Source organism: Anolis sagrei, chromosome Y, assembly GCF_037176765.1.
Source record: "Anolis sagrei isolate rAnoSag1 chromosome Y, rAnoSag1.mat, whole genome shotgun sequence".
Lineage (NCBI taxonomy): Eukaryota > Metazoa > Chordata > Lepidosauria > Squamata > Dactyloidae > Anolis > Anolis sagrei.
The window spans coordinates 40230233-40254364 of record NC_090035.1 but is presented as its reverse complement, the minus strand read 5'-3'; the positions used below and the strand labels follow the sequence as shown (position 1 = coordinate 40254364).

Sequence of the window (24132 nt, the reverse complement as noted above, 5' to 3'; positions counted from 1 at the left end):
TAGGCCAGGCAGATGGTCGAGAGGACCCACTAGGAAAGGCATTGAGAGGAGACCGGAAGGCCCTTGGTGTCCTGGCAATACTGGAGGAAGAGGCGAGGGGATTTCCAGAGAGGTTTGGTGCGGTCGAGATAGTAAAGGAGCGCCCGGCGAACATCAAGGAGGTGTAAGGCACGTTCAAGGGAGGTCAAAGGATTCTGAAAAAATGCAGGTAGGATAATATATTGTGCGGAGTGAAAGAGAGAGGAAATTTTAGGAAGGAAAGAGATGTCGGTGCGGAGCACAACCTTGTCCTTGTGGACTCAGACGTAGGGCTCGTCTGCACGGAGGGCGCAGAGTTCAGATGTGCGGCAAGCTGTTGTCATGGCAACGAGGAAAGAGGTCTTCCACGAGAGATGGGAGAGATCGGCGGTGTGCAGTGGCTTGAATGGCGGCTTGGTGAGGGCAGAAATGACCAGCAGCAGCCGCCACAGTGGAGGAGGAAGGAGGCAGGGTGGGAAGGCGTTCCGGTATCCCTGGAGAAAGAACTGGGCCATGGGGTCTGTAAAACAAGATGGGAGGCCCCGGAGCTTCCTGTACATGGAGATCGCCAACAGGTAGCACTTCACTGAGGAGAAGGAAAGGCCATGGTGAGCTAAAGAGGCAAGGAAGTCCAAAAGAAGAGGTGTGGGAGCGGAGAGTGGATCAGACTCCCGCTCCTCCGTGAAGTGGGAGAACTTGGCCCATTTGTGGTCATAGGAGCGTCTGCTGGACGGGCGGTAGACAGCGGCAAGGATGTCAAGGACAGCCGTGGAGAATGGTTGGGGTGGATTCTCCATGCTGTTAGGTGGAGCCAGGGGACATCCGGATGGCGGAGGGCGCCGCGGTGACAGGTGAGAACGTCCGGGCGGAGAGGCAAGGGAAGGCGGTGAGGGCTCACCACTGCTGTGAGGAGGGCAAACCAGGGCTGTTGGGGCCAATAGGGGGCTACGACGATGGCATTGGAGTTGTCATGGTAGAGCTTGGCTATCACCTTGGGGAGGAGCGGGATGGGTGGGAAGACATAGAGGGGTCCTGTCCACCGAAAGAGGAAAGCATTGCCCAAGCAGCCCGCCAGGGTCGGTTCTGCGCCCCAGGCGCAGAAGTTTGGGCACTTGGTGTTGTCCGGGGCTGCGAAGAGGTCAATCGTCGGAGTGCCCCATTGATGGAAGAGGCTGTTGGTGACCTCGAGATAGGGGGGCCACTCGTGGGCAGGAGTGAGAGACCTGCTGAGGAGCTCAGCTAGCTGGTTGGTCAGCCCCGGGATGCGAGGAGCTGGATGTCATGGTCGATACACCAGTTCCAAAGAGCGATGGTCAGTTGTAGGAGGGTACGGGAGCGGGTGCTGCCCTGCTTGTTGACGTACCAGACTACGGTGGTGTTGTCTATACAGACTTGAACAGTACAATGTTGTCCTGGAAGGCCTGAAGTGCCTTGAAGAGTGCCAGCATCTCGAGGAAGTTGATGTGGTGGAGCCGCTCCACAGGCGACCAGTGGCCCTGGACAGAGTGACGGCCGGAGTGTGCTCCCCAGCCCACCATGGAGGCAACCGTCGTGAGCATGCAGGAGGGGTCAGCGGGGCAGAATGGCATACCCGTACATACGTTCTCCCGTCAAAGCCACCAGCTGAGGGAGGAGCAAACCGCAGTTGGAAGGACGAGCGGAAGAGCCGCCTGGAAGCGGCCCTTGTAGAGTAACGTCTTCTGGGTAACGGAGTTGATGGTTGCACCAATGAACTAGATGTGGGTCGTTGGCTGCAGGTTGGACTTGGAATGGTTGGTCACCAGGCTGAAGTCCTGTATGAGGGAAAGAGTAAATTGGATGTCACGGAGGAGAAGCTGATGGGAGTGTGATAGGAGCAGCCAATCATCAATGTAAGGAAAAACAGTGATGCCCCGAGTGCGAAGGTAGGCCGCAACAGCGGCCATGCATTTTGTAAACACCCTGGGCACGGTCACAATCCCGAAGGGAAGGACCCGAAAACAAAAGGCCTGATCACCAATCAGGAAGGCCAGGAACCTGTGGTGCCCACAGGTGATGGCGATATGAAAACAGGCATTCCGGAGGTCAATGGTTGCAAACCAGGCGCCTGCCGGGATGAGTGGGAGGATGGTTGGAAGCGTTACCATCAGAAAAGTGGGAGACCAAATATGTTCATTAAGGGCCCTTGGGTCCAGTATTGGCTGTAGGCCACCCCCTTTTTTGGAAACTAAAAAATATTGTGAAAAAACGCTTGAGAAAAAAATCAGGGTGCAGGGGAACAATCGCCCTCTTTGACAACAACGATTGGACCCCATCCCACAATGTTTCTGACGGAGGGGTGGTCCTAAGGGAGTCGTTCTGCGGCTGGGTGTGAAAGTATATGGCATAGCCATGGTGGACCACATTCAAAACCCACCTATAGGTGGTTATTGATTGCCAGGTGGAGAGAAACTGCTAAGTGGGAACCAAACTTAAAATGCACCCCGGGGAGAAGTTGTCGCTTCTCAAGTGTAGAAAGGATAACTGAAAACGTTGAGGCAACACCGTGCCCTGAAGGGGAACCACCAGGGGTGGGAGGTGGTAGCGTAGAAACGGAGGCAGGAGAGGCCACACTAAAGCCAGCGCCTAGGCTTGGCCTGGTAGCAGGGCTTATCCTGTTGTCGTGACCTACCCTGTTGTAGTTGTCTGGAGGCTTGGGGTGTAGAGGCCAGAGAGAAAGGCCTGTAGCCCGTTGGGTAGGCCATAGGGTAGGTGCGGCGAGGGTACGTCACAGCTGGAGCGAACCCGCGGTCAGCGGAACGATAGGGCCGTTGCGCTGGGTAGCCAAATTTGTGAGCGGATTGCCGGACCTCCTGCTTGCTTTGGAGCTGTGTATCCGTCTCTGGATTAAAGAGCCCCGTATTGTGGGGAGGGAGATGTTCGACAAGTGCTTTGCCCTCATCTGACAGGGTTGAGGCGAGGAGCCAGGCATGGCGGCGAATGGACGTTGAGACTGCCAGGAGACATCCAGCGGTGTCGGCTGCATGCTTGGCCATGTCCTTCTGATAGCAGGAGAGGAGTGCCTCTTGATGGATGGCCGTGGCAAATGGCCAGTGCTGGTCAGGAAGGTATTGGAGGTAGGTGGCCCTCCTAGTCCATAGGTACGTCTAGTAGGAGGACATGTAGGCCTGAGAATTGGCAAAACGCGTAGCGAAGGAGGCAGAGGCATGGACTTTCTTCCTCATTGTGTCTATCTTCTTGCCCTCTCTATTCGACGAAGCAGTTTGAGGCTTAAACTTATTCCCCAAGGTCATGTTGGCGATGACCATGTTGGGGGTTGGAGGTTTCACGACCCAGGGAGCAGTGGAGAGGTCAATCTTGTAGAGGAGGTCATTGCAGCGGGACACGGGCGATACAAGGGAAGGAGAGGAGTCGGGCAGTTTTGCCAACTGGAGTAAGTATGGAATAGATGGGAGGACCGTGGATGGCATGGGAGCTTGCTGTTGCTCATCTGAGGGGAAGAGGAAATCATCCACCGGTTGCTTCGGGGATGGCATTGGCACCTTCAGTGCTCTAGACAAGCGAATAAGCATGGCAGAGAGCCCCGCTGCGTCAGGCAGGTGGGGGGGGGGGCTTGGGCTTGGTTGTCGTCATCATCCCCAATCACAGAATGGGAAGAGTGGGATCCAAAGTTGAAGGAGTGCTCCGGGTTGGCAGGAGCCGCATAAGATCCCTGTGGAGTCATGGAGGCCTGGGTGTGATGGGGAGAGGGAGGAGGTGGAGACCGAAGTTGGTGTTCAGGAACTAGAACTAGGCCAAAGACATAGGCCCTGCCACCCGGCGAGCAGTGAATGAACTGATCAGCCGGAGGTCCATGGCCTGGTGTGCCTGCCCAGGTAATGAAGTTCCCCGAGACCCTCGCAGAAGGAGGGGGGAGGTAAAGGCAGGGGGCCAATACTGGGACTGGCTGTGGGTCCAAAAACGGGAGAGGAAGGCCAGGTCCACAGGCAGCTCTCGAGACACGCAGCCCTCCAAGGCCATTGGGGATCGAGAACGCTCCGAGTGGCTGTGCGGCCCCACCCCCACAGCATCAGGATGGCGCTGCTCGGGCCCGAGCCTGTGCCTGGCCTCCAGAGAGGCAGACGAAAGTAAGGGCACCAGGCCCGATGGTTGGTCCCGGTGGCGGGTGGATGCCCCTGCATCGGGGGGGGGGGGCAAGCCACTCCCGCGTCGCGGCCTGGAGTTGGCAGCGGCGGGCCCAGCATGCCCAAGGACCTCTGCGCCAGCGTGGGCGAGTCCAAGGATTGGGGAGGCTGGGCCGGCTGCGACGGCCGCGGGGGGGGGGGTGGCCAACGGCCATGCATCCCTCTTCTTTTTCTTCTTTGGTTTCTGAGCTGCAGACTCCTGTTCTTGGGAGCGTGGCCGCTTGGAGGGAGGAGGCCCGGACGAAGTAGGTACCGGAGTGGGCGGGTCTGCATCAAAGGAGGAGCAGACGGAGACGGGGAAGTGGTTGGGGGGAAACGGCTCTCTTGTAGAGAAGAGCCTTTAGGCATGTCTCTCTCCACTTGCGGGCCTGGGGAGTCAGTGACTTACAGGCAGAGCAAGAGTGGACAACGTGCGCTTCCCCCAGGCAAAGAAGGCAGTGGTCATGGCCATCCGTCTCCGGTAGAGTACTCCCGCACACAGAGCACTTCTTAAAGCCCGGAGGCATCAAGAAAGGAAGGTAATGAGTCAGGTCGAGGAAGAGCGAGGTCGGAGAGGTGCTGCTGTGAACGCGGAAAAAAGGAACTGAGCAGTAGCACCACATGATCTCAGTACCTCCAGGGGAGGGGGCAGTGCTACTAATTGATGTTATTATTTATACAGATTCCGGGGTTGCTGCACACATGCATCAGACTACCACTTATGTGCATTCCACGGACATCACGAAGAGGAATTAAGGTCAGTATCACTTCTCTAAATAGTTCCATACTACCAACTGATAAATGAAGAAACAGCGGTCAAGAATCTCTGTGTCACTCACCCGGCCTCCATATTGTAAGATTGGAGCTGGCAAGACACGTCCCATCACCTCTGTCATATCGTCCTTCACTTTAATGCCAAACTCCTGTATGTATGGGTCCAGGTTATAACTGGCATTCTTCATCTGTAAAAGAAAGAGAGAGATGCAGTCCTCCAAACAGACCAGAATTTCAAGCAAGCTTTGCCCCTTTGGCCTGTGGACCTGTATCTGAGGATGCGAATAATAAGGTTTGCCAATAAATTATTACTGTTGTTATATTTATTTATACTCCACTGTATCTCCCCCGAAGGGGAAGGCTTAATATAAAGAGCATTAGCACAAAATTTAAAAATATACAAGTATACAAATGTTAAAACAGAATTAAAAATAAAGTGTTTTTTTAAAAAAAATTAATGACGGAGATATCTGCATAAGTAATAGGAAGAGCCTATCACTTCTTTAATAGTTCCCCAAGAGGATTTTGATGGATTCATGTCAAACATCTAACACATCTGCTGATGTCCAGAGGCAGGCATGTAGCTGGGGGGGGGGGGGGGGAGGCCTTGGGGGGCTTCAGCCCCCCCCCAAATTCTCATGGCGGTCCGCGAGAAGGCCTTACTGGTGCATTATTTAAACTGTTATGTTTATTCATATCATGATCTGATCACCATACTCAATATATCCCATATGCATGCGGGTATAACCCCCCCCGAATCAAACTCAGCTCCCCCCCCCCCCCGAAACAAAATCCTGGCTACGGACCTGTCTAGAGGCATAAGAAAACCCACATGTCCACTCTACAATCCTAGGTTTTCAGTGACAGCCACAGGTAAGATAGATAGATAGATACTGTATATACTCGAGTATATACAGTATATACAGCTGAGTTTTTCAGCACATTTTTAGGCTGAAAAAAACCCGTTCAGCTTATACTCAAGTCAAAATTATTTGTCATTTTACTCTGTTGGAGTAGTAGTAATTTTTATTATTATTACATTTACATTATTTACTCTCTTATGATGATGATTAGATTTATTCTTTTACTCTATTGTTACATTTATTATTTTATTCTATTATTATTATTATTATTATTATTTATTCTTTTATACTATTATTAAAAATATAAATAAATAACTAAATTAAATATTATTTTACTCTATTTAGTACTATTAAATTTCCCTTATTTTACTCTATTATTATTATTTTATTACATTTATTATTTTAATCTATTATTATGAGTACATTTCCATTATTTTACTCTATTTATTGTTATTTTACTGACACAAAACACAGTATATCACAGCAAATAAGACCTACACTTCCCAAGCATCTAGGACTGTGTGATGTATTTTTAAATGATGTGTGCAGATCCAAGTAATGTGGCCTTTATTATTATTATTATTATTATTATTATTATTATTATTATTATATTATTGACACAAAAGTACAGTATGTCACAGCAAAAGAGATCTATATGCTGGATTTCATATCACAAAATCACAAGTTGAACACTTCCCAAGCCTCTAGAACTGTGTGATGTATTTTTGAATGTGTGCAGATCCAAGTAAGGTTGCCTTTTGCAGATCGTGATTTTGTCGATGTTTATTGGTTCCAAATGCCAGCTGAGATCTTTTGGCACGGCACTGTATTGCCTTTGTTTTCTCCATATTAATTTTAAAGCCTGAGACTTTGCCGAATTCTTTTATTGCTTTTATCCATTCCCCTAAATTATTCTTTGGATCTTCGATAACACAAATCACATCATCTGCGTATGCGCGAAATTTATATTCCTGGCCTTGTATCTTCGCTCCTACCAATTTCTTTTCCTCTCTTATTTTATTTAATAATACTTCCAAAGTGAGAATGAAGATTAATGGTGATAAGGGACACCCCTGTCTTGTTCCTTTTCTTATTTCAATACTGTCTGTTTCTTTCCCATTTACCACTATTTTTGCTTCTTGCTTTTCGTAAATCGCCTCAATTGCATTTTGGAAATAAAATCCTAAATCCATCTCCTTCATTATAATTTTAAAGAACTTCCAATTTACATTATCGAACGCTTTCTCCGCGTCTAATGCTAATAACATTATGTTGATGTTTGTTTTCATAGTACTCAATTAAATCTATAATTGTCCTTACATTTTCACTTTGATATCTGTTGGGCAGGAAGCCAGCTTGGTCTTCTTTTATATCTTCATCCAGTACATATTTAAATCTCTCGGCCATTATTAGACTAAAAAATTTATAATCAACATTCAGCAAAGAAATCGGTCTGTAATTTTTAACTTGTTCTTCATCTGAGTTTTCCTTATGTATCAGGCAGATGTTTGCTTGCTTATCCTGTTCATCATTTCTTTTAGATACGGTAAAAGTTCTTGTTGAAAGGTCTTATAGTAAATTGCCGAAATCCCATCCGGACCTGGCGCTTTGTTTGGCTTCAATTTATTTATTGCTGCTTTAATTTCTTTCTCTGATATTTCTTTATTCAGATTTTCTCTCTGCCTCTCTGAAATTTTTCGATCTTATGGTTGGCTAGATATTGATAGATCTTCTCTTCCTCTATATTTTCATCTTGGTATAATTTCTTGTAGAATTTGTAAAACTGTTCCCTGATCTCCTCTTCCTGCGTTATAGTCTTTTCTTTGTCTTTCAATTTTGTAATAAATGTTGCTTCCTTTCTGCTCCTTATTCTATTTGCCAACCAATGCCCAGGTTTATTTGCGTTCATGAAATAATTCTGCTTTATGTATTTTAACTCTTTTCCCCTTTCTTCCGTTTCTAAGAATTCTCTCTGTTTGTGTAGATGTTCTAGCCTTTGCTTTGCTTCCTTGTTTTGTGGATTTGCTTTAAGATTTCCTTCCTCTTCTTCGATTGCTCTGAGTAACTCATTCATTTTATTCCTTTTTTCCTTGTTCTTTCTGCTCTTTTGTTGTATAAAATTTCCTCTCATAACGGCCTTGCTCGCCTCCCATAATGTGAAAACTTGTACCTCTGGTCCATCATTTATTTCAAAATACTCTTTTAATAATTTCCTGTTTCTTTCTATATCTTCTTTCTTTTTCAGTAGATTATCATCCAGCCGCCATCTTCTTGTTTTCTCCGTTGTTTTTATCTCCAATTCCATTGCACAATGATCCAAATTTATTCTGGGCAAGATTAGCACATTTGACACGTTTATTTGTAATGATGATGTTATCCAAATCATGTCTATTCTTGACCAATTTTGGTGTCTCGATGAGTAATATGTGTAATCCCTTTTCCTTTCATTTCTGATTCTCTATATATCCACCAAACATAATTTCTGCATATTTATCATTGATTTTGGTAAATCTCCCTTCTCCTCCTCATTCTGCCCTCCTTTTTTCTTTGTTACACTTCTATCCATCGCTCTCTTTAATACACCATTAAAGTCTCCTAGAATTATCATCTGTTCAAATTCCTGTTCTTCTATGTTCCTCTTCAATCTCTCTACAAATTTCGTCTTGGCATTATTCGGTGCATATATATTGCATATAAGTATTTTTTTATTTTGAAGCCAAATACTCACCCCTAAAAAAGGTTCCCTCTTTGTCTTTGAAAGCCAATTCTGCTGTTATGCTCTTATCTATATATGTTACTAGACCCCTTTTTTTCTCTTGTATCGCCGTATAAAATGCCTGCCCCAATTTTTTATTTTCCAAATGTTTTGTATGCCTGCCCATAATATGTGTTTCCTGCAATGCAATGATATGATAACTCTTTTTCTTTAATCCATTAAATATTTTATTTCTTTTATTTGGAGAATTCAGGCCGTTGACGTTATTCGAGTAGATTCTCAGATCCTTCAGCATGTCACTCTTTCCTCCTCTTTTTCTCTTGTTGTCCATTCCTCCTCTTCTATTTCCTCTTGTCCTTCTTCTTGTCTCTCTTCCTCTCTTATTTCTTCCTCACTTTCTTGTTCCTCCTCTGAGTCACTTAAGTCCAGTATTCCCGCACCTTCCTCCGAGATCCTCCTCATTTTCAGTTTCTTCTTCCTCTAGCGAGTCTGTGCATTTTTCTTCTTTGTTCCTCCCTTTGTATGTTCTCCTTTTTCTCTCTCTCTTTCCATCATAATTCTATTTAAAAACTCTTTCACTCTTTCCTCACTCTTAAGCCAATATCTTTGTTCTTTGTATGTCAACATCAGTCCTCTTTCCCATCTAAACCGTATCTTCTGTCTCTTTAATTCCTCCGTCAACGGAGCATATTTTCTCCTTCTTTTCAGCACTATTCCTGGGAATTCCTTTAAAATAACCACTTTCTTTCCTTTATAATATATCTTTCTTCTGTTATTTAGTCTCAGAACGTCCTCTCGTTGTCTTCTTTACAAAGTTAACGATTACATCTCATGGCGTCTTATTTCTTTTTGCAAAATTTGTGTTAATTCTGTATATTCTATCTGTCCGTTCCTGCATTTCTTGTCCAGAACATTCCAATAACTCTGCCAATATTTCGATTACGTTCTATTATATTCTCATTGACGTCTTCCTGAATGTTCCTTAGTCTCAGCTGAAATTCCATTTCCTTTGCCTCTAATTCTTCCTGTTTAGTCTCCATTCTAATGCTTTTTACTTCTATGTTCTTCATTTTTGTTTGTATTTCCTCTTGTTCTTTCTTCATCCCTTTCTCCTCCTTCTTTAATTCTTTCATTTCCTGTTGTATTGTTGACATCTCCATTTTCAGTTTCCCTAATTCCTCTCTTATGTCCTTTTTCAGGTCTGACATCTGTTCCTGCGCAATTTTTTGATATATGTCTTGCTTTTCTTTTATTATCTGTATCTCCGTCTTCATTGTCTGAATTTCTGTCAATACTTCCATCATCATTTCTTTCATCATTTCCTTTAGATTCAGCTCTTCCGTTACTGACAGTTTCCTTGGTGTCCCTTTTGTTTCCTTCACGTCTTTCTCTCCTTTCAGCTTATTTGCCGCCATTTTGTAATTCCTTATTTTTTCCACCACTTTATGCTAGACAACTCATAATATTTTTTCTATAGTTGTCAGCTTTCTTCCCTCTTTAGTACTTTGGTGTCTTTATCCTTTTGTTTCTTTCTGTTTTGTTCCTTTGTCTCTGTTATTAAAGAATTTGAGTTATGTCACATTCCTTAATTTTTTTTATCACATTCAATATTATTTTCCCTCTTCCAGGTGTCTTCCCGCTTCCCCCCCCCCTTCCTCCAAACCTTTTTTCCTTTTATTTTTTTGTTTTGAATTATTTCATTTATCTCCAGTTATTTTGATTATTTTTTTCCAATTTTTCTTGTCTATTTTTCTTGTTATTATTTGTTTATTTATTTATTTCTTTATTCTTTCTTTATTCTTTATTTCTTTTTCCCTCTCCGTCTTTCCCCTTCCCGCTTCATATAATAAATAATTATTTTATTATTTATTTTCCTTTGTTTTGCTCACCTTCGTTTCGTCTCCTCTTCTTCCTCCGTCTATTTTTTGTTATTATTTATAATTATTTTCTTTCTTTGTCCCCCCCCCCCTCCGTTTGGCTTACCGCGTCTTCTCTCTCCCCTCCCTTTTCTCTTCCGACCTTCTTTCCTCTATTATGACCTTGCTTTGCCCTTCTTCCTGGTTCCCACTTCTACTCTTGCAAGATTACCTTCACGCAATACTATCTCCTTCTTTCCAAATCTCATATTTCCCGCGAGATTTCCCTTCTACTGTGTTCTCTTGAAGTCTCGCATTGTTTCTGGCGTTGTCTGTGCTGGTTTCCTGTTTAGTGTCACTTCCTGTCTTCTTGCCTTCTCTCCTCCACGTGCATCCTCTCCGTCCTCCCTCCTTCACCGCGCCGCCCTCTGCTCCACACTCACCACGCCGTAGACAAAACAATTCAACTCAAGGTCAGTCCACCCCTTCTGTTATCTTATCTTCCCGTCTTCCTCTTTCTTCTCTTATTGAATTTTGATTTATTTATTTATTTATTATTCAACTTTTATTCAACTTTAGCTTGTATTATATTATATTATATATTATATATTGTTAGATCTTGATTATGTTGCTTATGTTAAAATTCCTCCCGACGTTTTCCTTTCCTACCCCTCTGCCTACCCCTTCTGGGGTTCCTTTTACTCTTTATTCTTTTCTATCCTTTTCTGTCCTTCTAGTCATGAATCTTTTTGCCGCTTGCTGCTTGCCTGCTTTCTCTCTTCCCTGCTTCTTTAATTCCCTTGCTTATTTATTCCTCCCTTTATTCCCTCTAAATATTCTTTTCTTTCTTCTTTCTTCTTCTTTCTTGTGCTTTTCTTAATTCTCTATTATTTCCTCCTTCCTGTTGCTGATTGCTGATGGCTAATGGCTAATGAACAAATCGATTTCTCTCCACTTTCCAATCCTTTCTCTCCTCTTTCCTATCACTTCTAGGGATCCTTATCCAAACTTCCTTCCTTCTCTTTTGAGAAGATCTTTAAAGCCTCCTTCCAACCCTCTTTTCTCCCAGTTTTTGTTCTTCTTTGCCTCCTTACCTCCTTACTCTTCAGTTAAAAATGCAGTCGGTCGGAGATTTGCAGGCTTTCGCCTGCCACGATCAGGGTGACCCACCGTACCTTGGGGACCATGTACCGGGTCCTTTCAGGGACCTCCTCTTGAGGAGAAGACCCCCTTTCAGACCATCGGTTGGTCCCCCCTGGTTCCGCAGTTCCCCCTACTTTGATCCACAGGTGGAAGGGAGCTGTTGCTCTACCCGGTCTCCCTGTCGTGCACACACTTTGCGGAGCTCTCAGTGTGTGCTGCTCCCCGCCATATTCCTGCACCAGAAGTCCCCCCGACTGAGATCTTTTAGCACGGCACCCAGTGTGATGATGACCACTGGGATCAACTGTACTGGTTTATGCCAGAGCCTTTGCAGTTTGATTTTGAGGTCCTGATAGCGGCTGAGTTTTCCTGTTGTTTTTCCTCAATGCGACTGCCACCTGGTATTGCGACATCAATAATCCAGACTTTTTTCTTTTCCACAATCGTGATGTCTGGCGTGTTGTGTTCCAAAACCTTTGTCAGTCTGGATTCGAAAGTCCCACAGTATTTTTGCATGTTCATTTTCCATGACCTTTGCAGGTTTATGATCCCACCAATTCATTATTATTATTACATTTATTATTTTACTCTATTATTATTTTTGTCTTATACTCAAGTATATACAGAAGATGATTGAAAGTTTTAAAGTAACAATTATGGTATTTGTAATCCTATCTTTTCCCATCTTCTCATTTATCATACCTTTCACACATGCAGAAACATAAGGACAACAGGCTTACTGGGGGGGGGGGGGGGCGGAAACATTACATTTCAACTTTTCATAGTTCAGCCACTAACCAATGGAGCTATCCCACTGGTTACAGAACCTAAATTATCAGCCGCAAGAACCCAAACCCTGATTCCTTCCCAACAAAGCGAAGGGAGAAGAGGCACCTACCAGCCGGCTGATTTCCTCCTGTCTGTCTGGAGCGGACCTTGCTGTTGCTTTGATCATGGTGGAAGTTTGATTGTCCGTCAACTTTTTGATGCACCGCTGGCCAGCCACAATGTTACATACCTAGCAGGATGGACAGAGATACAAACATTTGCATAGTTTTATTTGGTCCAAAACAGGGTGCCTCAATGGCACTGTGACGCACACACATAGGTCTACACAAATGTATGCTAAGGGCAAATATCTACTTCTTTCAACAACGCGTATGAAGATAATTTTTTGAAGGGGGTTAACTTCCAGTAGGCCCTCTCTGTGAAGTAGGGTCATTTCTTTGTAAAACGGTACTATTGCTATCCAATTTCACAAGGAGTTTAAATAGCCCAGTAGATAGCTAGGCTCAGGTATCAATAAGACTGAAGCTCAGTGGAAAAGCAACAGCCTTGCATATTTTGAAACACCTCTGACTGGCCCCTTATTAAAGAAAGTCATTTCAAATCATAATATTTATTTATTATTTATTTACATCACTTATATCCCGCCCATATCAGCCCGCAGGCGACTCAGGGCGGTCTACATATTGGCACAATTCAATGCCATCAGTACAATACAAAAGCAAAAACAAATAAGTGCATTTAGACAAAAAAGACAGTGCAATAACAATTTAAAAAGAGCTATATCCTCTCATTCCAATCCTCATCCGTTTCATCATCCTGGCCGTTCCTGGGTCATTCTCCATCTCAAACTTGACTATTCCGGGGTTCCGAAGGCCTGCTCGAAGAGCCAGGTTTTCACTCTCTTACAAAAGGTCAGGAGGGAGGGGGCTGATCTAATATCCCTAGGCATGGAGTTCCACAGCCGAGGGGCCACCACAGAGAAGGCCCTGTCTCTCGCCCCCGCCAAGTGTGCTTGCAAAGCAAACGGGATCGAGAGCAGGGCCTCCTCAGATGATCTTAACTTCCTGGAGGGTTCGTAGGAAGAGATGTGTTTGGATAGGTAGGCTGGGCCAGAACCGTTTAGGGCTTTATAGGCTAAAGCCAGCACTTTGAATTGGGCCCGGTAGCAAACTGGCAGCCAGTGCAGCTGATGCAGCAGAGGAGTTGTGTGCTCCCTGAGCCCCGCTCCAGTTAGCAACCTGGCTGCTGCATGATGGACCATTTAAAGCTTCCGGGCCATCTTCAAAGGCAACCCCACGTAGAGCACGTTGCAGTAATCTATGTGGGATGTAATCAGAGCGTGGACTATCATGGCCAAGTCAAACTTCCCAAGGTACGGGCGCAGCTGGCACACAAGTTTTAATTGTGCAAATGCTCCCCTGGTCACCGCCGACACCTGGGGTTCCAGGCTCAGCGATGAATCCAGGATCACACCCAAGCTGCGAACCTGCATCTTCAGGGGGAGTGTAACCCCAACTAACACAGGCTGTAACCCTATGCCCTGTTCACCCTTTCAACTGACCAGGAGTGCCTCTGTCTTCTCTGGATTCAGTTTCAATTTGTTAGCCCTCATCCAGTCTGATACAGCAGCCAAGCACCAGTTCAGGACCTGAGCAGCCTCCTTAGTAGCAGGTGGGAAGGAGTAACAGAGTTGGACATCATCTGCGTACAGATAACACCGCACCCCGAAACTCCGGATGATCTCCCCCATGTAGATGTTAAACAACATGGGGGACAGTATAGAACCCTGCAAGACAATGGTTGAGAGGTCGAGCAGTTGTCCCCCAGCAACACCTTCTGGGTACGATCCTCTAGGAAGGACCTGAGCCACTGCAAAACAGTGCCACCAAGGCCCATTCCCGCGAGGCGTCCCAGAAGGATACCGTGGTCGACGGTATCGAAGGCCGCTGAGAGGTCCAGCAGCACCAACAGGGACACACTCCCCCTGTCTAGCTCCCAGCGAAGATCATCCACTAAGGCGACCAAGGCTGTCTCGGTACCATGTCCCGGCCTAAAGCCAGACTGTGCCGGATCCAGATAATCCGTGTCTACCAAGAATGCCTGGAGTTGTGAGGCCACCACACGTTTCAGGACTTTGCCCAAAAAGGGGAGACTGGAAACAGGCCGATAGTTGACGAATTGAGTGGGGTCCAGTGATGGTTTTTTCAACAGTGGTTTTATTACAGCTTGTTTTAAGCTCGCTGGAATTTTGCCTTCCCGAAGGGAGGCATTAACCACCACCTTCACCCACTCGGCCAATCCCCCTCTGGCCTCCTTTAGAAGCCAGGATGGGCAGGGGTCTAGGATGCATGTATGTCCACACAAATGTATGCTAAGGGCAAATATCTACTTCTTTCAACAACGCGTATGAAGATAACTTTTTGAAGGGAGTTAACTTCCAACTTGCCCTCATTCCTCCAAGCATCTTGTCCACATCCTCGGGTTTCACCAACTGAAATGAATCCATCAAAATCGGACAAGTAGGTGCTAGTGTTACATCCTCAGAGACCGCCGTTAACATGGTATCAAGGCCAGAACGGATCAAAGCGACTTTGTCCGCAAAGAACCGAGCAAATGCTTCACAGCGGTCCATCGAGTTGTCAGGGTTCCCATCCGGAATGGTGGGATTTAATAGACCTCTGACAACTCAAAACAACTCAGCCGGACAGTTCTTTGCGGATGCAATATTGGCCGCAAAGAAAGGTTTCTTTGCCGCCTTTATTGCCGCGGCATATGCCCTTAGAAGGGCAACAAACCGTGTTCGATTTGACTCACTCAGGTCCGAACGCCACACGCGCTCTAGTCTCCTCTTACTTTGCTTTATCGCTGCCAGCTCCTCGTTGAACCAAAGAGCTGGTTTAGCTCGGCTACTTGAGCGGGGACGTTTCGGAGCAATCGTGTCTACTGGCCTAGTCATCTCCTCGTTCCAGAGGGACACTAGGGTATCAACCGGATCACCAACTGAGGTGGCGGGAAAATCCCCAAGAGCCATCAGGAATCCATCCGGATCCATAAGTCTCCTAGGGCGGACCTTCTTAATGGGTCCTCCACCCCTACAGAGGTTATGGGGTGCAGTGAGTCTAAACCTGATCAGGTGATGGTCGGTCCATGGCAACGGAGTAATAGATAACTCCTGAATACCACCACTGTCCTCCCATCCCTGACAGAAATCCAAATCCAAGGTGTGTCCTGCACTGTGAGTAGGGCCAGATACCATTTGGGACAGCCCCATGGTTGCCATGGAAGACATGAAGTCCTGAGCCACTCCTGATAGGGTGGCCTCGGCATGGATGTTGAAGTCCCCCAGCTCAATAAGCCATTGAGACTCCAACACCAGGCTCGAGACCAACCCAGCTAGCTCAGATAAGGAGTCTGTAGAGCAGCGAGGTGGACGGTATGCGAACAGAATCCCTATTCTGTCCTGGTCACCTACTCTCAGGTAGACACATTCAAAAATGGTTGACTGCGGGATGGGGCACCTGGTCAGGGAGATGGAATCCCTATAGACCACTGCAACCCCGCCTCCCCGTCCTCCAGGTCTCGGCTGGTGCTGTACGGAAAAACCTGGTGGGCACAGCTGGGTTAGATTCACTCCTCCAGTCTTATCCAACCAGGTCTCCGTAATGCATGCCAGGTCTTCCCGTTCTTCCAAGATTAAGTCCTGGATGAAAGTTGTTTTACCATTGACAGACCTGGCGTTCAACAGCACCACCTTTTACCCGGAGGAAACGCCATCCTTGGTACCCAAACTTACCTTATCAGGAAACCGCTTCGGTTTTACTAATATATTATCTCGTTCCCTAGGCCGAATTAAATGTCTCCCTTTACGCATCTCCTCCTCCTCCCCCTTATTACTTCAATCCCCCCCCCCCCCCGGCTAGTAGCACTCCCCCTCCCTCCAATCCAACAATTGTTCCTCTTCCTCTTTGTAGCATGGAGGTAGTTAATTGTGGAAGGAGGCTGCTGGCTTGTTGATACCTTGAACTCCCAGCAGGTGGCTACAGGCCTTAGAGGCCAGCTGAACCACCATATGGTGACTCAGCAGAATCGGCAGTGATGGAAACGCTGACAAGCCTCCAAAATGGCGACGATGATTACTTGGGGAAAAACAACCTGGGTCTCGGGGTCCACTGACTCAGCAACAAGAGAGGGGATGCTCACAGCAGCAGCAGCAGGCATAATGGTAGGTTACATACCTGTGACCATCTTTCTTCGAGTGGTGCTCTGTGAATTCACACTTGTGGAGAGACTGCGCCTGCGCGGGCTCCAACGGAAACTTCTCTAGTTTTAAACTTTTAAGTTTTGGCGGTAACCCCGCCCAGCCCCGCCAGGGCATAAAAGGGCGCCCCGCGAGTACCCTTGCAATTCCTACGCCGCAAAGGCATGGAGAAAATTGGAGGTTTGCTTGCGGGGAGGCCGGGTGGGTTAGTGTGAATTCACAGAGCACCACTCAAAGAAAGATGGTCACAGGTATGTAACCTACCATTTTTCTTCGTGGTCTCTGTGAATGCACACTTGTGGAGACTAGCAAGCTGAGGTCCCGGAGGCGGGAAGAAGGCAAACTGACCATCAAATCAAGGAACCAAACAATTTTATTAAGTGCAAATAAGAAAAACAATAAGCCGTATTAAGCACACAAAGTACACGGCAGGTAAACATACGGGAGTACGTGATCCTCCCAGGCCAAACGTGGATGGCCGATTCACAGTAAAAAACACACTCATCAAGATGACGGCACCTTAAACAGTTACATAAACATATGCAAAATGAAACATGGTATAAGGCACGATAGTGAGCCCAGAAAGCAACTCACGTTCAAGTCGAATAGGAAAAACATTCACCTGTCAAACAGGCCATGCAGCCTTCTTGTTAACAAGTGCAAGTACATCTTAATAACTCTAGTGACAAGCTCTATTTGAGCAACCCGTAGGCACAACAGAAAATAATAGTGCAAACAGTACCGATATCCAGAAACATGACACGGTATCGGTAACATAACATGGTATCAAGGAGAATTAAGGCGGACACGATGCCAGAACTGCCCTCCCAAAGGCCATGTCAGGTCTATGCCTGGTTTCTAGTCTGTAATGGGACACAAATGTCTGAGGATTTTTCCAAATTGCAGCTTTACAGATAGCGTCTAGGGAAATCCCCTTTAGAAAAGCAGTTGAGGCTGCTACCGCCCTGGTTGATCAGGCCCGAACAACCGGCAGGGGGTGTTGTCGAGCCAGCTGGTAACACAGCTCGATAGTCGAAGCAATCCAGTGGGAGAGGCGCTGTGCAGAGATTGAAAGGCCCAGTTTATCCTGGGCATAAGACACAAAAAGTCTTTGAGTTTTTCGAGACTGGGAAGTCCTGTCCCTATAGAACAACAACGCTCTCCTCACATCGAGTAGATGAAGTCTCCTTTCTACAGGGGTAGAGGGAGACTGAAAAAAGGGAGAACAATGTCTTCATTAACATGGAAGGGGGAAACAACTTTGGGGAGAAAGGACACATCCGTGCGGAGAACCGCTCTGTCCGCATGAAATATCAAGTAAGGTTCATCAACCCTTAGCGCGGCCAGTTCCGACGGCCTGCGGGCTGAGGTGATCGCTACCAAAAAGGCCACCTTCCAGGAGAGGAGCCGCAGGTCCACTGTCGCTAGGGGTTCGAAGGGAGATCACACAAGTTGTGTGAGCACTAAGTCGAGGTTCCATCCAGGAGTAGGGGGACGAACTGGCGGGTGAAGATTGTTGAACCCTTTCAGGAAAGATCTCACCGAGCTGTCTTTGAAAAGAGAGATACCCCCTCTCTGTTGGGACTGCCATGAGATGGCGGCCAGATGGGATTTCAAGGATGACAAGGACAGTCCCCATTTGGTAAGGGACAACAAAAACAGAAGGACTGACGGTATCGAGGGTTGAGGATCGTCGATTCCCTTCTCGGAAAGGAAAGATTGAAAACGGCTGAGGCAGGCCGAATAACACTTTTTCGTCGCTGGTTTGTGCGCTGCAGCCAAGATGGGAAGGACACCTGGACAGAGTGCCCTTAGAACTGGATCCTCCATACCGAGAGGTGAAGAGATGGGAGGTCGGGGTGGAGCAGCTGGCCATCTTCCCTGGAGAGGAGATCTTGTCGAAGTGGAAGGCGTTGTATGCGATCTCCGGAAAGCTGGAGGAGGACTGGAAACCACGGTTGTCGTGGCCATTCCGGAGCAATCAGGTTACAGTCTGCTTGCGCCACCTGGATCCTCTCGATCACCTTCGATATGAGTGGGAAGGGTGGGAAGAGATAGAGTAGGTGCTTCGACCAATCTAGGAGAAAAGCATCCCCGAGGCATCCCGGTACCATGCCGGGAGCCGGTCGGGCTCCAAACTGTGGCAGTTGAGCATTCAGGGGAGACGCGAAGAGGTCGGCTGCTGGAAGTCCCCAGTTGTTGAAGATCTTGGTCAGCTCTTGGGGGTTCAGCCTCCATTCGTGTGAGGTTGACTTCGTTCTGCTGAGTGCGTCCGCCTCGGTGTTGGCCTCGCCTGGGAGGTGCAGGGCCGTTATCGACACCGACCTGACTACACCCCATTCCCATAGTTCTAGGGATAGCTTGAGCAGCTTCCTCGAACCCGTGCCTCCCTGTTTGTTGACATAAAACATCGCCACCATATTGTCCGTAAGGATTTGGACGGATCTTCCGGCGACGAGCAGGGCAAAGGCTCTCAGGGCTTTGAAAATCGCCAGTAGTTCCAAATAGTTTATATGGCACTGTCTTTCCTCTGGGAACCACAGGTCATGGACCGAGAGTTCTCCTGTATGGCATCCCCATGCGAACATCGACGCATCCGTTGTGATGGTAATGGATGGAGGGTCGGGATGGAAAGGGATGCCTCTGCAGACATGGTGCTCGTCCATCCACCAGCTCAGAGACTGTTTCACCGAGCGCGGGACCAGCAGACGCTTCGAGGCTTTGTCCCTCATGGGGTTGAAGGAATCCAGAAACCATCTTTGAAGGGGACGGAAGCGGAGTCTCGCCAACGGGGTCACCATCACCGTGGAGGCCATATGTCCGAGGAGGACTTGTATCTGTCTTGCCGGGACCATGTGGGACCAAAGAACTCTGAGGGTCTCGGTGCGGAGGGCTTTGAACCTTTCCTCCGGAAGGTAAACAGACTGGGACAGAGAATCGAACATGGCGCCGATAAACTTTATGCGTGTGGTGGGCTCCAAGTGGGATTTTTCCCTGTTCAGCTGGAGACCCAGGTTGTCGAGAAGGGAAAGTGTTCTTGCAACCTGGTATCGTAGCAGGCTCGGGGAATGAGCCAACAACAGCCAGTCGTCTAAGTATCTGGAGAAAAAGGCCTGATCGTTGAGATAGTCCGGGAGGGGAGAAATGGCCCCTTTCAGCAGCAGGGTATCCACCTCCGAGAGAATTGCCGATGATGGTTCGGTATCAACAATTTGTCCTATTGGGGGAAGTTCTTCAAACTCCAATGCATAGCCTTCGTCTACAACTTTTAAGACCCATGCATCTGAGGTGATATCTTGCCATGCAGGGAAGAATCTTGTTAGGCGGTCGCCAAAAGGTGTGAGGCCTGGTAGAGAATCGAGGTCGGAGTTTGATGGGAGGGGAATGGGAACGGCATCGGTACCGGATCTGTAGACGGTATCGTCCATTAGGGCGTCAAACACGGCACCTGGCCTGGTTACCCCCTGACGGTTGGCGAGACCTCGAATGCTGCTGTTGAGGTTGCTGTCTCCGCTGTTGAGACTGTTGAGGGTGGGTTTGCTGGGACGATTGCAGGGGTCGAAAGGACTAGAGGTACTGCGTCGTTTGGTATGGGACTCCGTGCCGACGCTTGTACTGGAACCACCTTGTCCTTTGTGCTTGCGTCTGGTTTTCAATGCTGCACTTGGTAGCCAAAATCTTAAAGTCCTGGTTTGACTTAAGTTTATCATCCGTTCCCGCATTGAAGAGACCAAGGGCATCAAATGGGAGGTCTTCGATGACCTGCCGTGACGATGTCGAAAGGCCTAAGGAACGGAGCCAAGCATGCCTTCTAATGGCAACCGCATGCGCGATCATCTTCCCTGCGGTATCTCCCGTGTGTTTGGCCATTTGCATCTGGTGATGCACTAAAGAGTTCGCTTCTTGGGCCAGAGTGGAGAGGACAGTACGATCTTCCTCCGACATTCTCTGGAAGAAGGGCGTTGCTTTTTCCCAGAGTATTTGCTGATATGCCCCCATGCACGCGCCATAGTTAGCCATCCTGGCCAACAAGAGGGCACCAGAGTAGAGGTTTCTGCCTACGGCGTCGAACCTCTTTCCTTCTCGGTCTGAAGGTGTTGACAATTGTCTTCCAAACGCCTGGGCAGCTTTAACGACTACAGAGTTAGCCATCCTGGCCAACAAGAGGGCACCAGAGTAGAGTTTTCTGCCTACGGCGTCGAACCTCTTTCTCGGTCTGAAGGTGTTGACGATTGTCTTCCAAACGCCTGGGCAGCTTTAACGACTACAGAGTTTGGATCGGGATGGCATTTGATCCACTCCAAACCCTCATCGTCCGTCCTGTACCATACCTCGATCTTCTTAGATGTGGGTGGGATGGAGGAAGGGGTCTTCCAGGAACTCTGAATGACCTCGAGAAGGTAGGGTAGGAAGGGAAGGAAGGGAGCAGGCGGGGGTTTCTGACTGCACCCTTTTGAATACTGGATCCGCTACTGCCTTAGAAGTCTGCTTCACCTCTAGGCCTAGAGTATCTGCCATGCGGGCCATTTGATCTGCAAAGGCGTGCACATTGTCTGTAGGGGATGGCGGTCAACCTCATACGCTTCGTGGGTAGGTGATCTCTCGATCCCGAGAGACAATACTGAGCCCAAGGGGACCGATCCCGGTATCTCGCCATCTTCCTCCTCTTCCTCGGCTGTCACCGACTGAGGGGGAGGGGATGAAGAAACGTCCTGTAACGGTTGCGCCGGCAGGGCGGTCGAAGGACACTTCGATGCTGAAGCCTGTACGGCACGCGCCAGCCTCGTGGTCTGTCTGCCCCTTTCTGGTGTTTCCATCACCGGGAGTATCTCCTGTCGGGCCGTCACAGTGGAAAGGGACTCCTGTCTGGCTGTCACAGTCGGGAAAAGCTCCTGTTTGGCAGTCACAAGACGAACGGGTGCCTCAATCACCGTGTCCACTGAAATCACAGGGGATCCTGGTCGCTCTACGGGTACCTCTGCCGACCGATGTTTCTCCTGAGTAGGTTGAGGAATGAGCTCAGGTTGGGCCGACTGTATCCGCGAAGACCTCGATGACGAGGTGGCTGAGGAGGCTGTAGTTGGCCGTCGAGAAGAAGAAGACGAGGAAGGAGGCAGCATCATCTTCTTCTTTGCCGGAGGCTTTGCTGACTTGGAAAGAGACTTGCCCGGGGTGGGTGGAACGGAGGGAGAGGCCGAGGCACGCAGAGACTCTTCTTGCGCCCGGCGAAAAGCGATACGAACCGCCGTAGAGGATGGCGGGGTCGCCGACGTCGATCTCGTGGATCTAATCGATCTCACTGATGCAATCGAACTGGCCGAAGAGTGTTTGAATGCGTACGGTTTCGGTGGTAACCGTGCATGGTTTTGCGGCCTGTTTTGCCGGCCTCGTGGCTTTGGAAGTTGTCGACATAGCTGCCCTCGGCCTTTTCTGCGCTACCTTCTTCGCCCTTGTCTGGCGAGGTGCGGCCTGGGGTGGGGGATCGACAGATTGTGAGGTCGACGCCCCTGCTGAAGTCGACGGTCGAGATGCCGCAGACCGCGCTGCCCTCGACGTCGATGCCGATGGCCGAGACACCGAAGTTGATGTCGACGCCGGAGTCGATGTCGATGGTACTGGAGCCAATGTTTGTTGGTAAAGTAGGTATAGAAGACGATGGACCTGATTTTTATGGGATTGTGCCGTCAGTGCTTGACAATGGCGGCACGAAGAAGTAATGTGTGCCTCGCCGAGACACAAAGGACAAAGGGAATGTTATCGGAGTCAGGAATCTTCTTCGAACAATTCGTGCATTTTTTAAATCTGGTTGTTGACATCTCAGAAGAGCCGAAGTGAGCCGTGCGGCGGAAAAAAGGAATTGCAAGGGTACTTGCGGGGCGCCCTTTTATGCCCTGGCGGGGCTGGGCGGGGTTACCGCCAAAACTTAAAAGTTTAAAACTAGAGAAGTTTCCATTGGAGCCCGCGCAGGCGCAGTCTCTCCACAAGTGTGCATTCACAGAGACCACGAAGAAAAAAGGAACCACTCCAGCCTCCTCTAAGGAACAGCCTCCAACAGCAACGGCAGGAATTGGCGACACAAATCCACAGACTCACTCACAGCAGTGCTTTCTGGCAGTGGTGTTCCCTCAACAGCGATAACACCTGTTCCCAGCCAGGCGGCATCCTCCGCCAAGCCTCCAGTGATGGAAACAGGGCAACAGCAGCAACAGCAGCAGAACCTTTAGTTGCAGCATTCCCTAGCAGTCCTCCAGCAGCAGCAGCATCCGCCCGCAGCCCGCAGCCGGCAACAGCAACAGCAACAGCAACAGGAGGTTTTTGGGCCTCGAAGGGCCCCACGGAGCCAGAGCAGAGCAAAGCCGGTAGGCACTGCAGATTTTCCTATGTCTGTTGCTGGTCCGGTGAACACTCCAAGGACAAGCCTCTTTCCGGTAGGGCGATGACAAGGCCCGCCGCTTAGAAGGTAAAACATGCCTCAAAAAAGGATGGGTGGATGGAAATAAATAACCCCAGGCAGCAACAGCGGCATCAAAGATCAGTGATGGCGAGGGCAGGACGGTAGTTAGCTCAGTTTTTACCAGGGAAGGGGGAGGGAGTCAGCCACGTTGGAATGGCGGCGCTTCACCTCTCTGTCTTCTGTTCCTCCTCGTTCCTCCTCGTTTATTCTGCTGGAATCGCAGTAATCCTACCTCCCAGAGGCTCCTCCAAGTCCCCAGACGGTCGGATGGTGTTCAAAGTTTCTGAAGGAGATCTCCATCAGAGGATTCAAACGGATTGAGTTTTTTCCCTTCCAAAGCTATCAAAGAGTCCTTATTGCCTCTCCACCATCATACCGGATAATAGAGAATAATGAGCTACACAGGGATCTTGGGAATGCAAAAGTCTACATACATCTCCCAGAATCTGCTGGCAGCATCATCTGAATCAGTGTTTTTCAACCTTCCTAAAGCCACGATTCCTTAATACAGTTCCTCATGTTGTGGTGACCCCCAACCATAACATTATTTTCGTTGCTACTTCCATAACTGTAATTTTGCTACTAATATGAATCATAATGTACATATTATTATGTTCATTCACTGGACCAAATTTGGCATAAATATATACATGGCCAAATTTGAATAGGAGGGGGGGGGGTTGGGGGGCTGATTTTGTCATTTGGGAGATATAGTTGCTGGGATTTATAGTTCACCTACAATCAAAGAGCATTCTGAACACCAACAACAGAATTGAACCAAACTTGACACACAGAACTCTCATGACCAACAGAAAATACTGGAAGGGTTTGGTGGGCATGGACCTTGAACTTTGGAATTGTAGTTCCCCTACATCCAGACAGCACTGTGGACTAACACAATGATAGATCTGGACAAAATTGGCATGAATATTCAATATGCCCAAATATGTCGCTGGTGGAGTTTGGGGAAAATAGATCTTGACATCTGGGAATTATAATTGCTGGGATTTATAGTTCACCTAAATTCAAAAAGCATTCTGAACTCCACCAACAACAGAATCGCGGCATTAGGTTGAAAAAAACTGGTTTACACAATCATGTATCCCATTCCAGAAGACA

The 24132-nt window shown here is 48.0% G+C and overlaps 1 protein-coding gene across 6 annotated transcripts in view; it reads right to left on the bottom strand.

The window, feature by feature from the left end:
* The window catches only part of LOC137095714 (protein argonaute-1-like), a 247671-nt gene that overhangs the window by 86950 nt on the left and 136589 nt on the right, over positions 1–24132 (bottom strand). For all 6 annotated transcript variants that reach the window (XM_067462517.1, XM_067462512.1, XM_067462513.1 and 3 more), the window contains 2 exons: positions 12411–12530; positions 5000–5122 (listed from right to left, as the gene is read on the bottom strand). In XM_067462517.1, coding sequence (XP_067318618.1) covers positions 5000–5122; positions 12411–12530 — 243 coding nt within the window. The remainder of the gene's footprint in view (positions 1–4999; positions 5123–12410; positions 12531–24132) is intronic.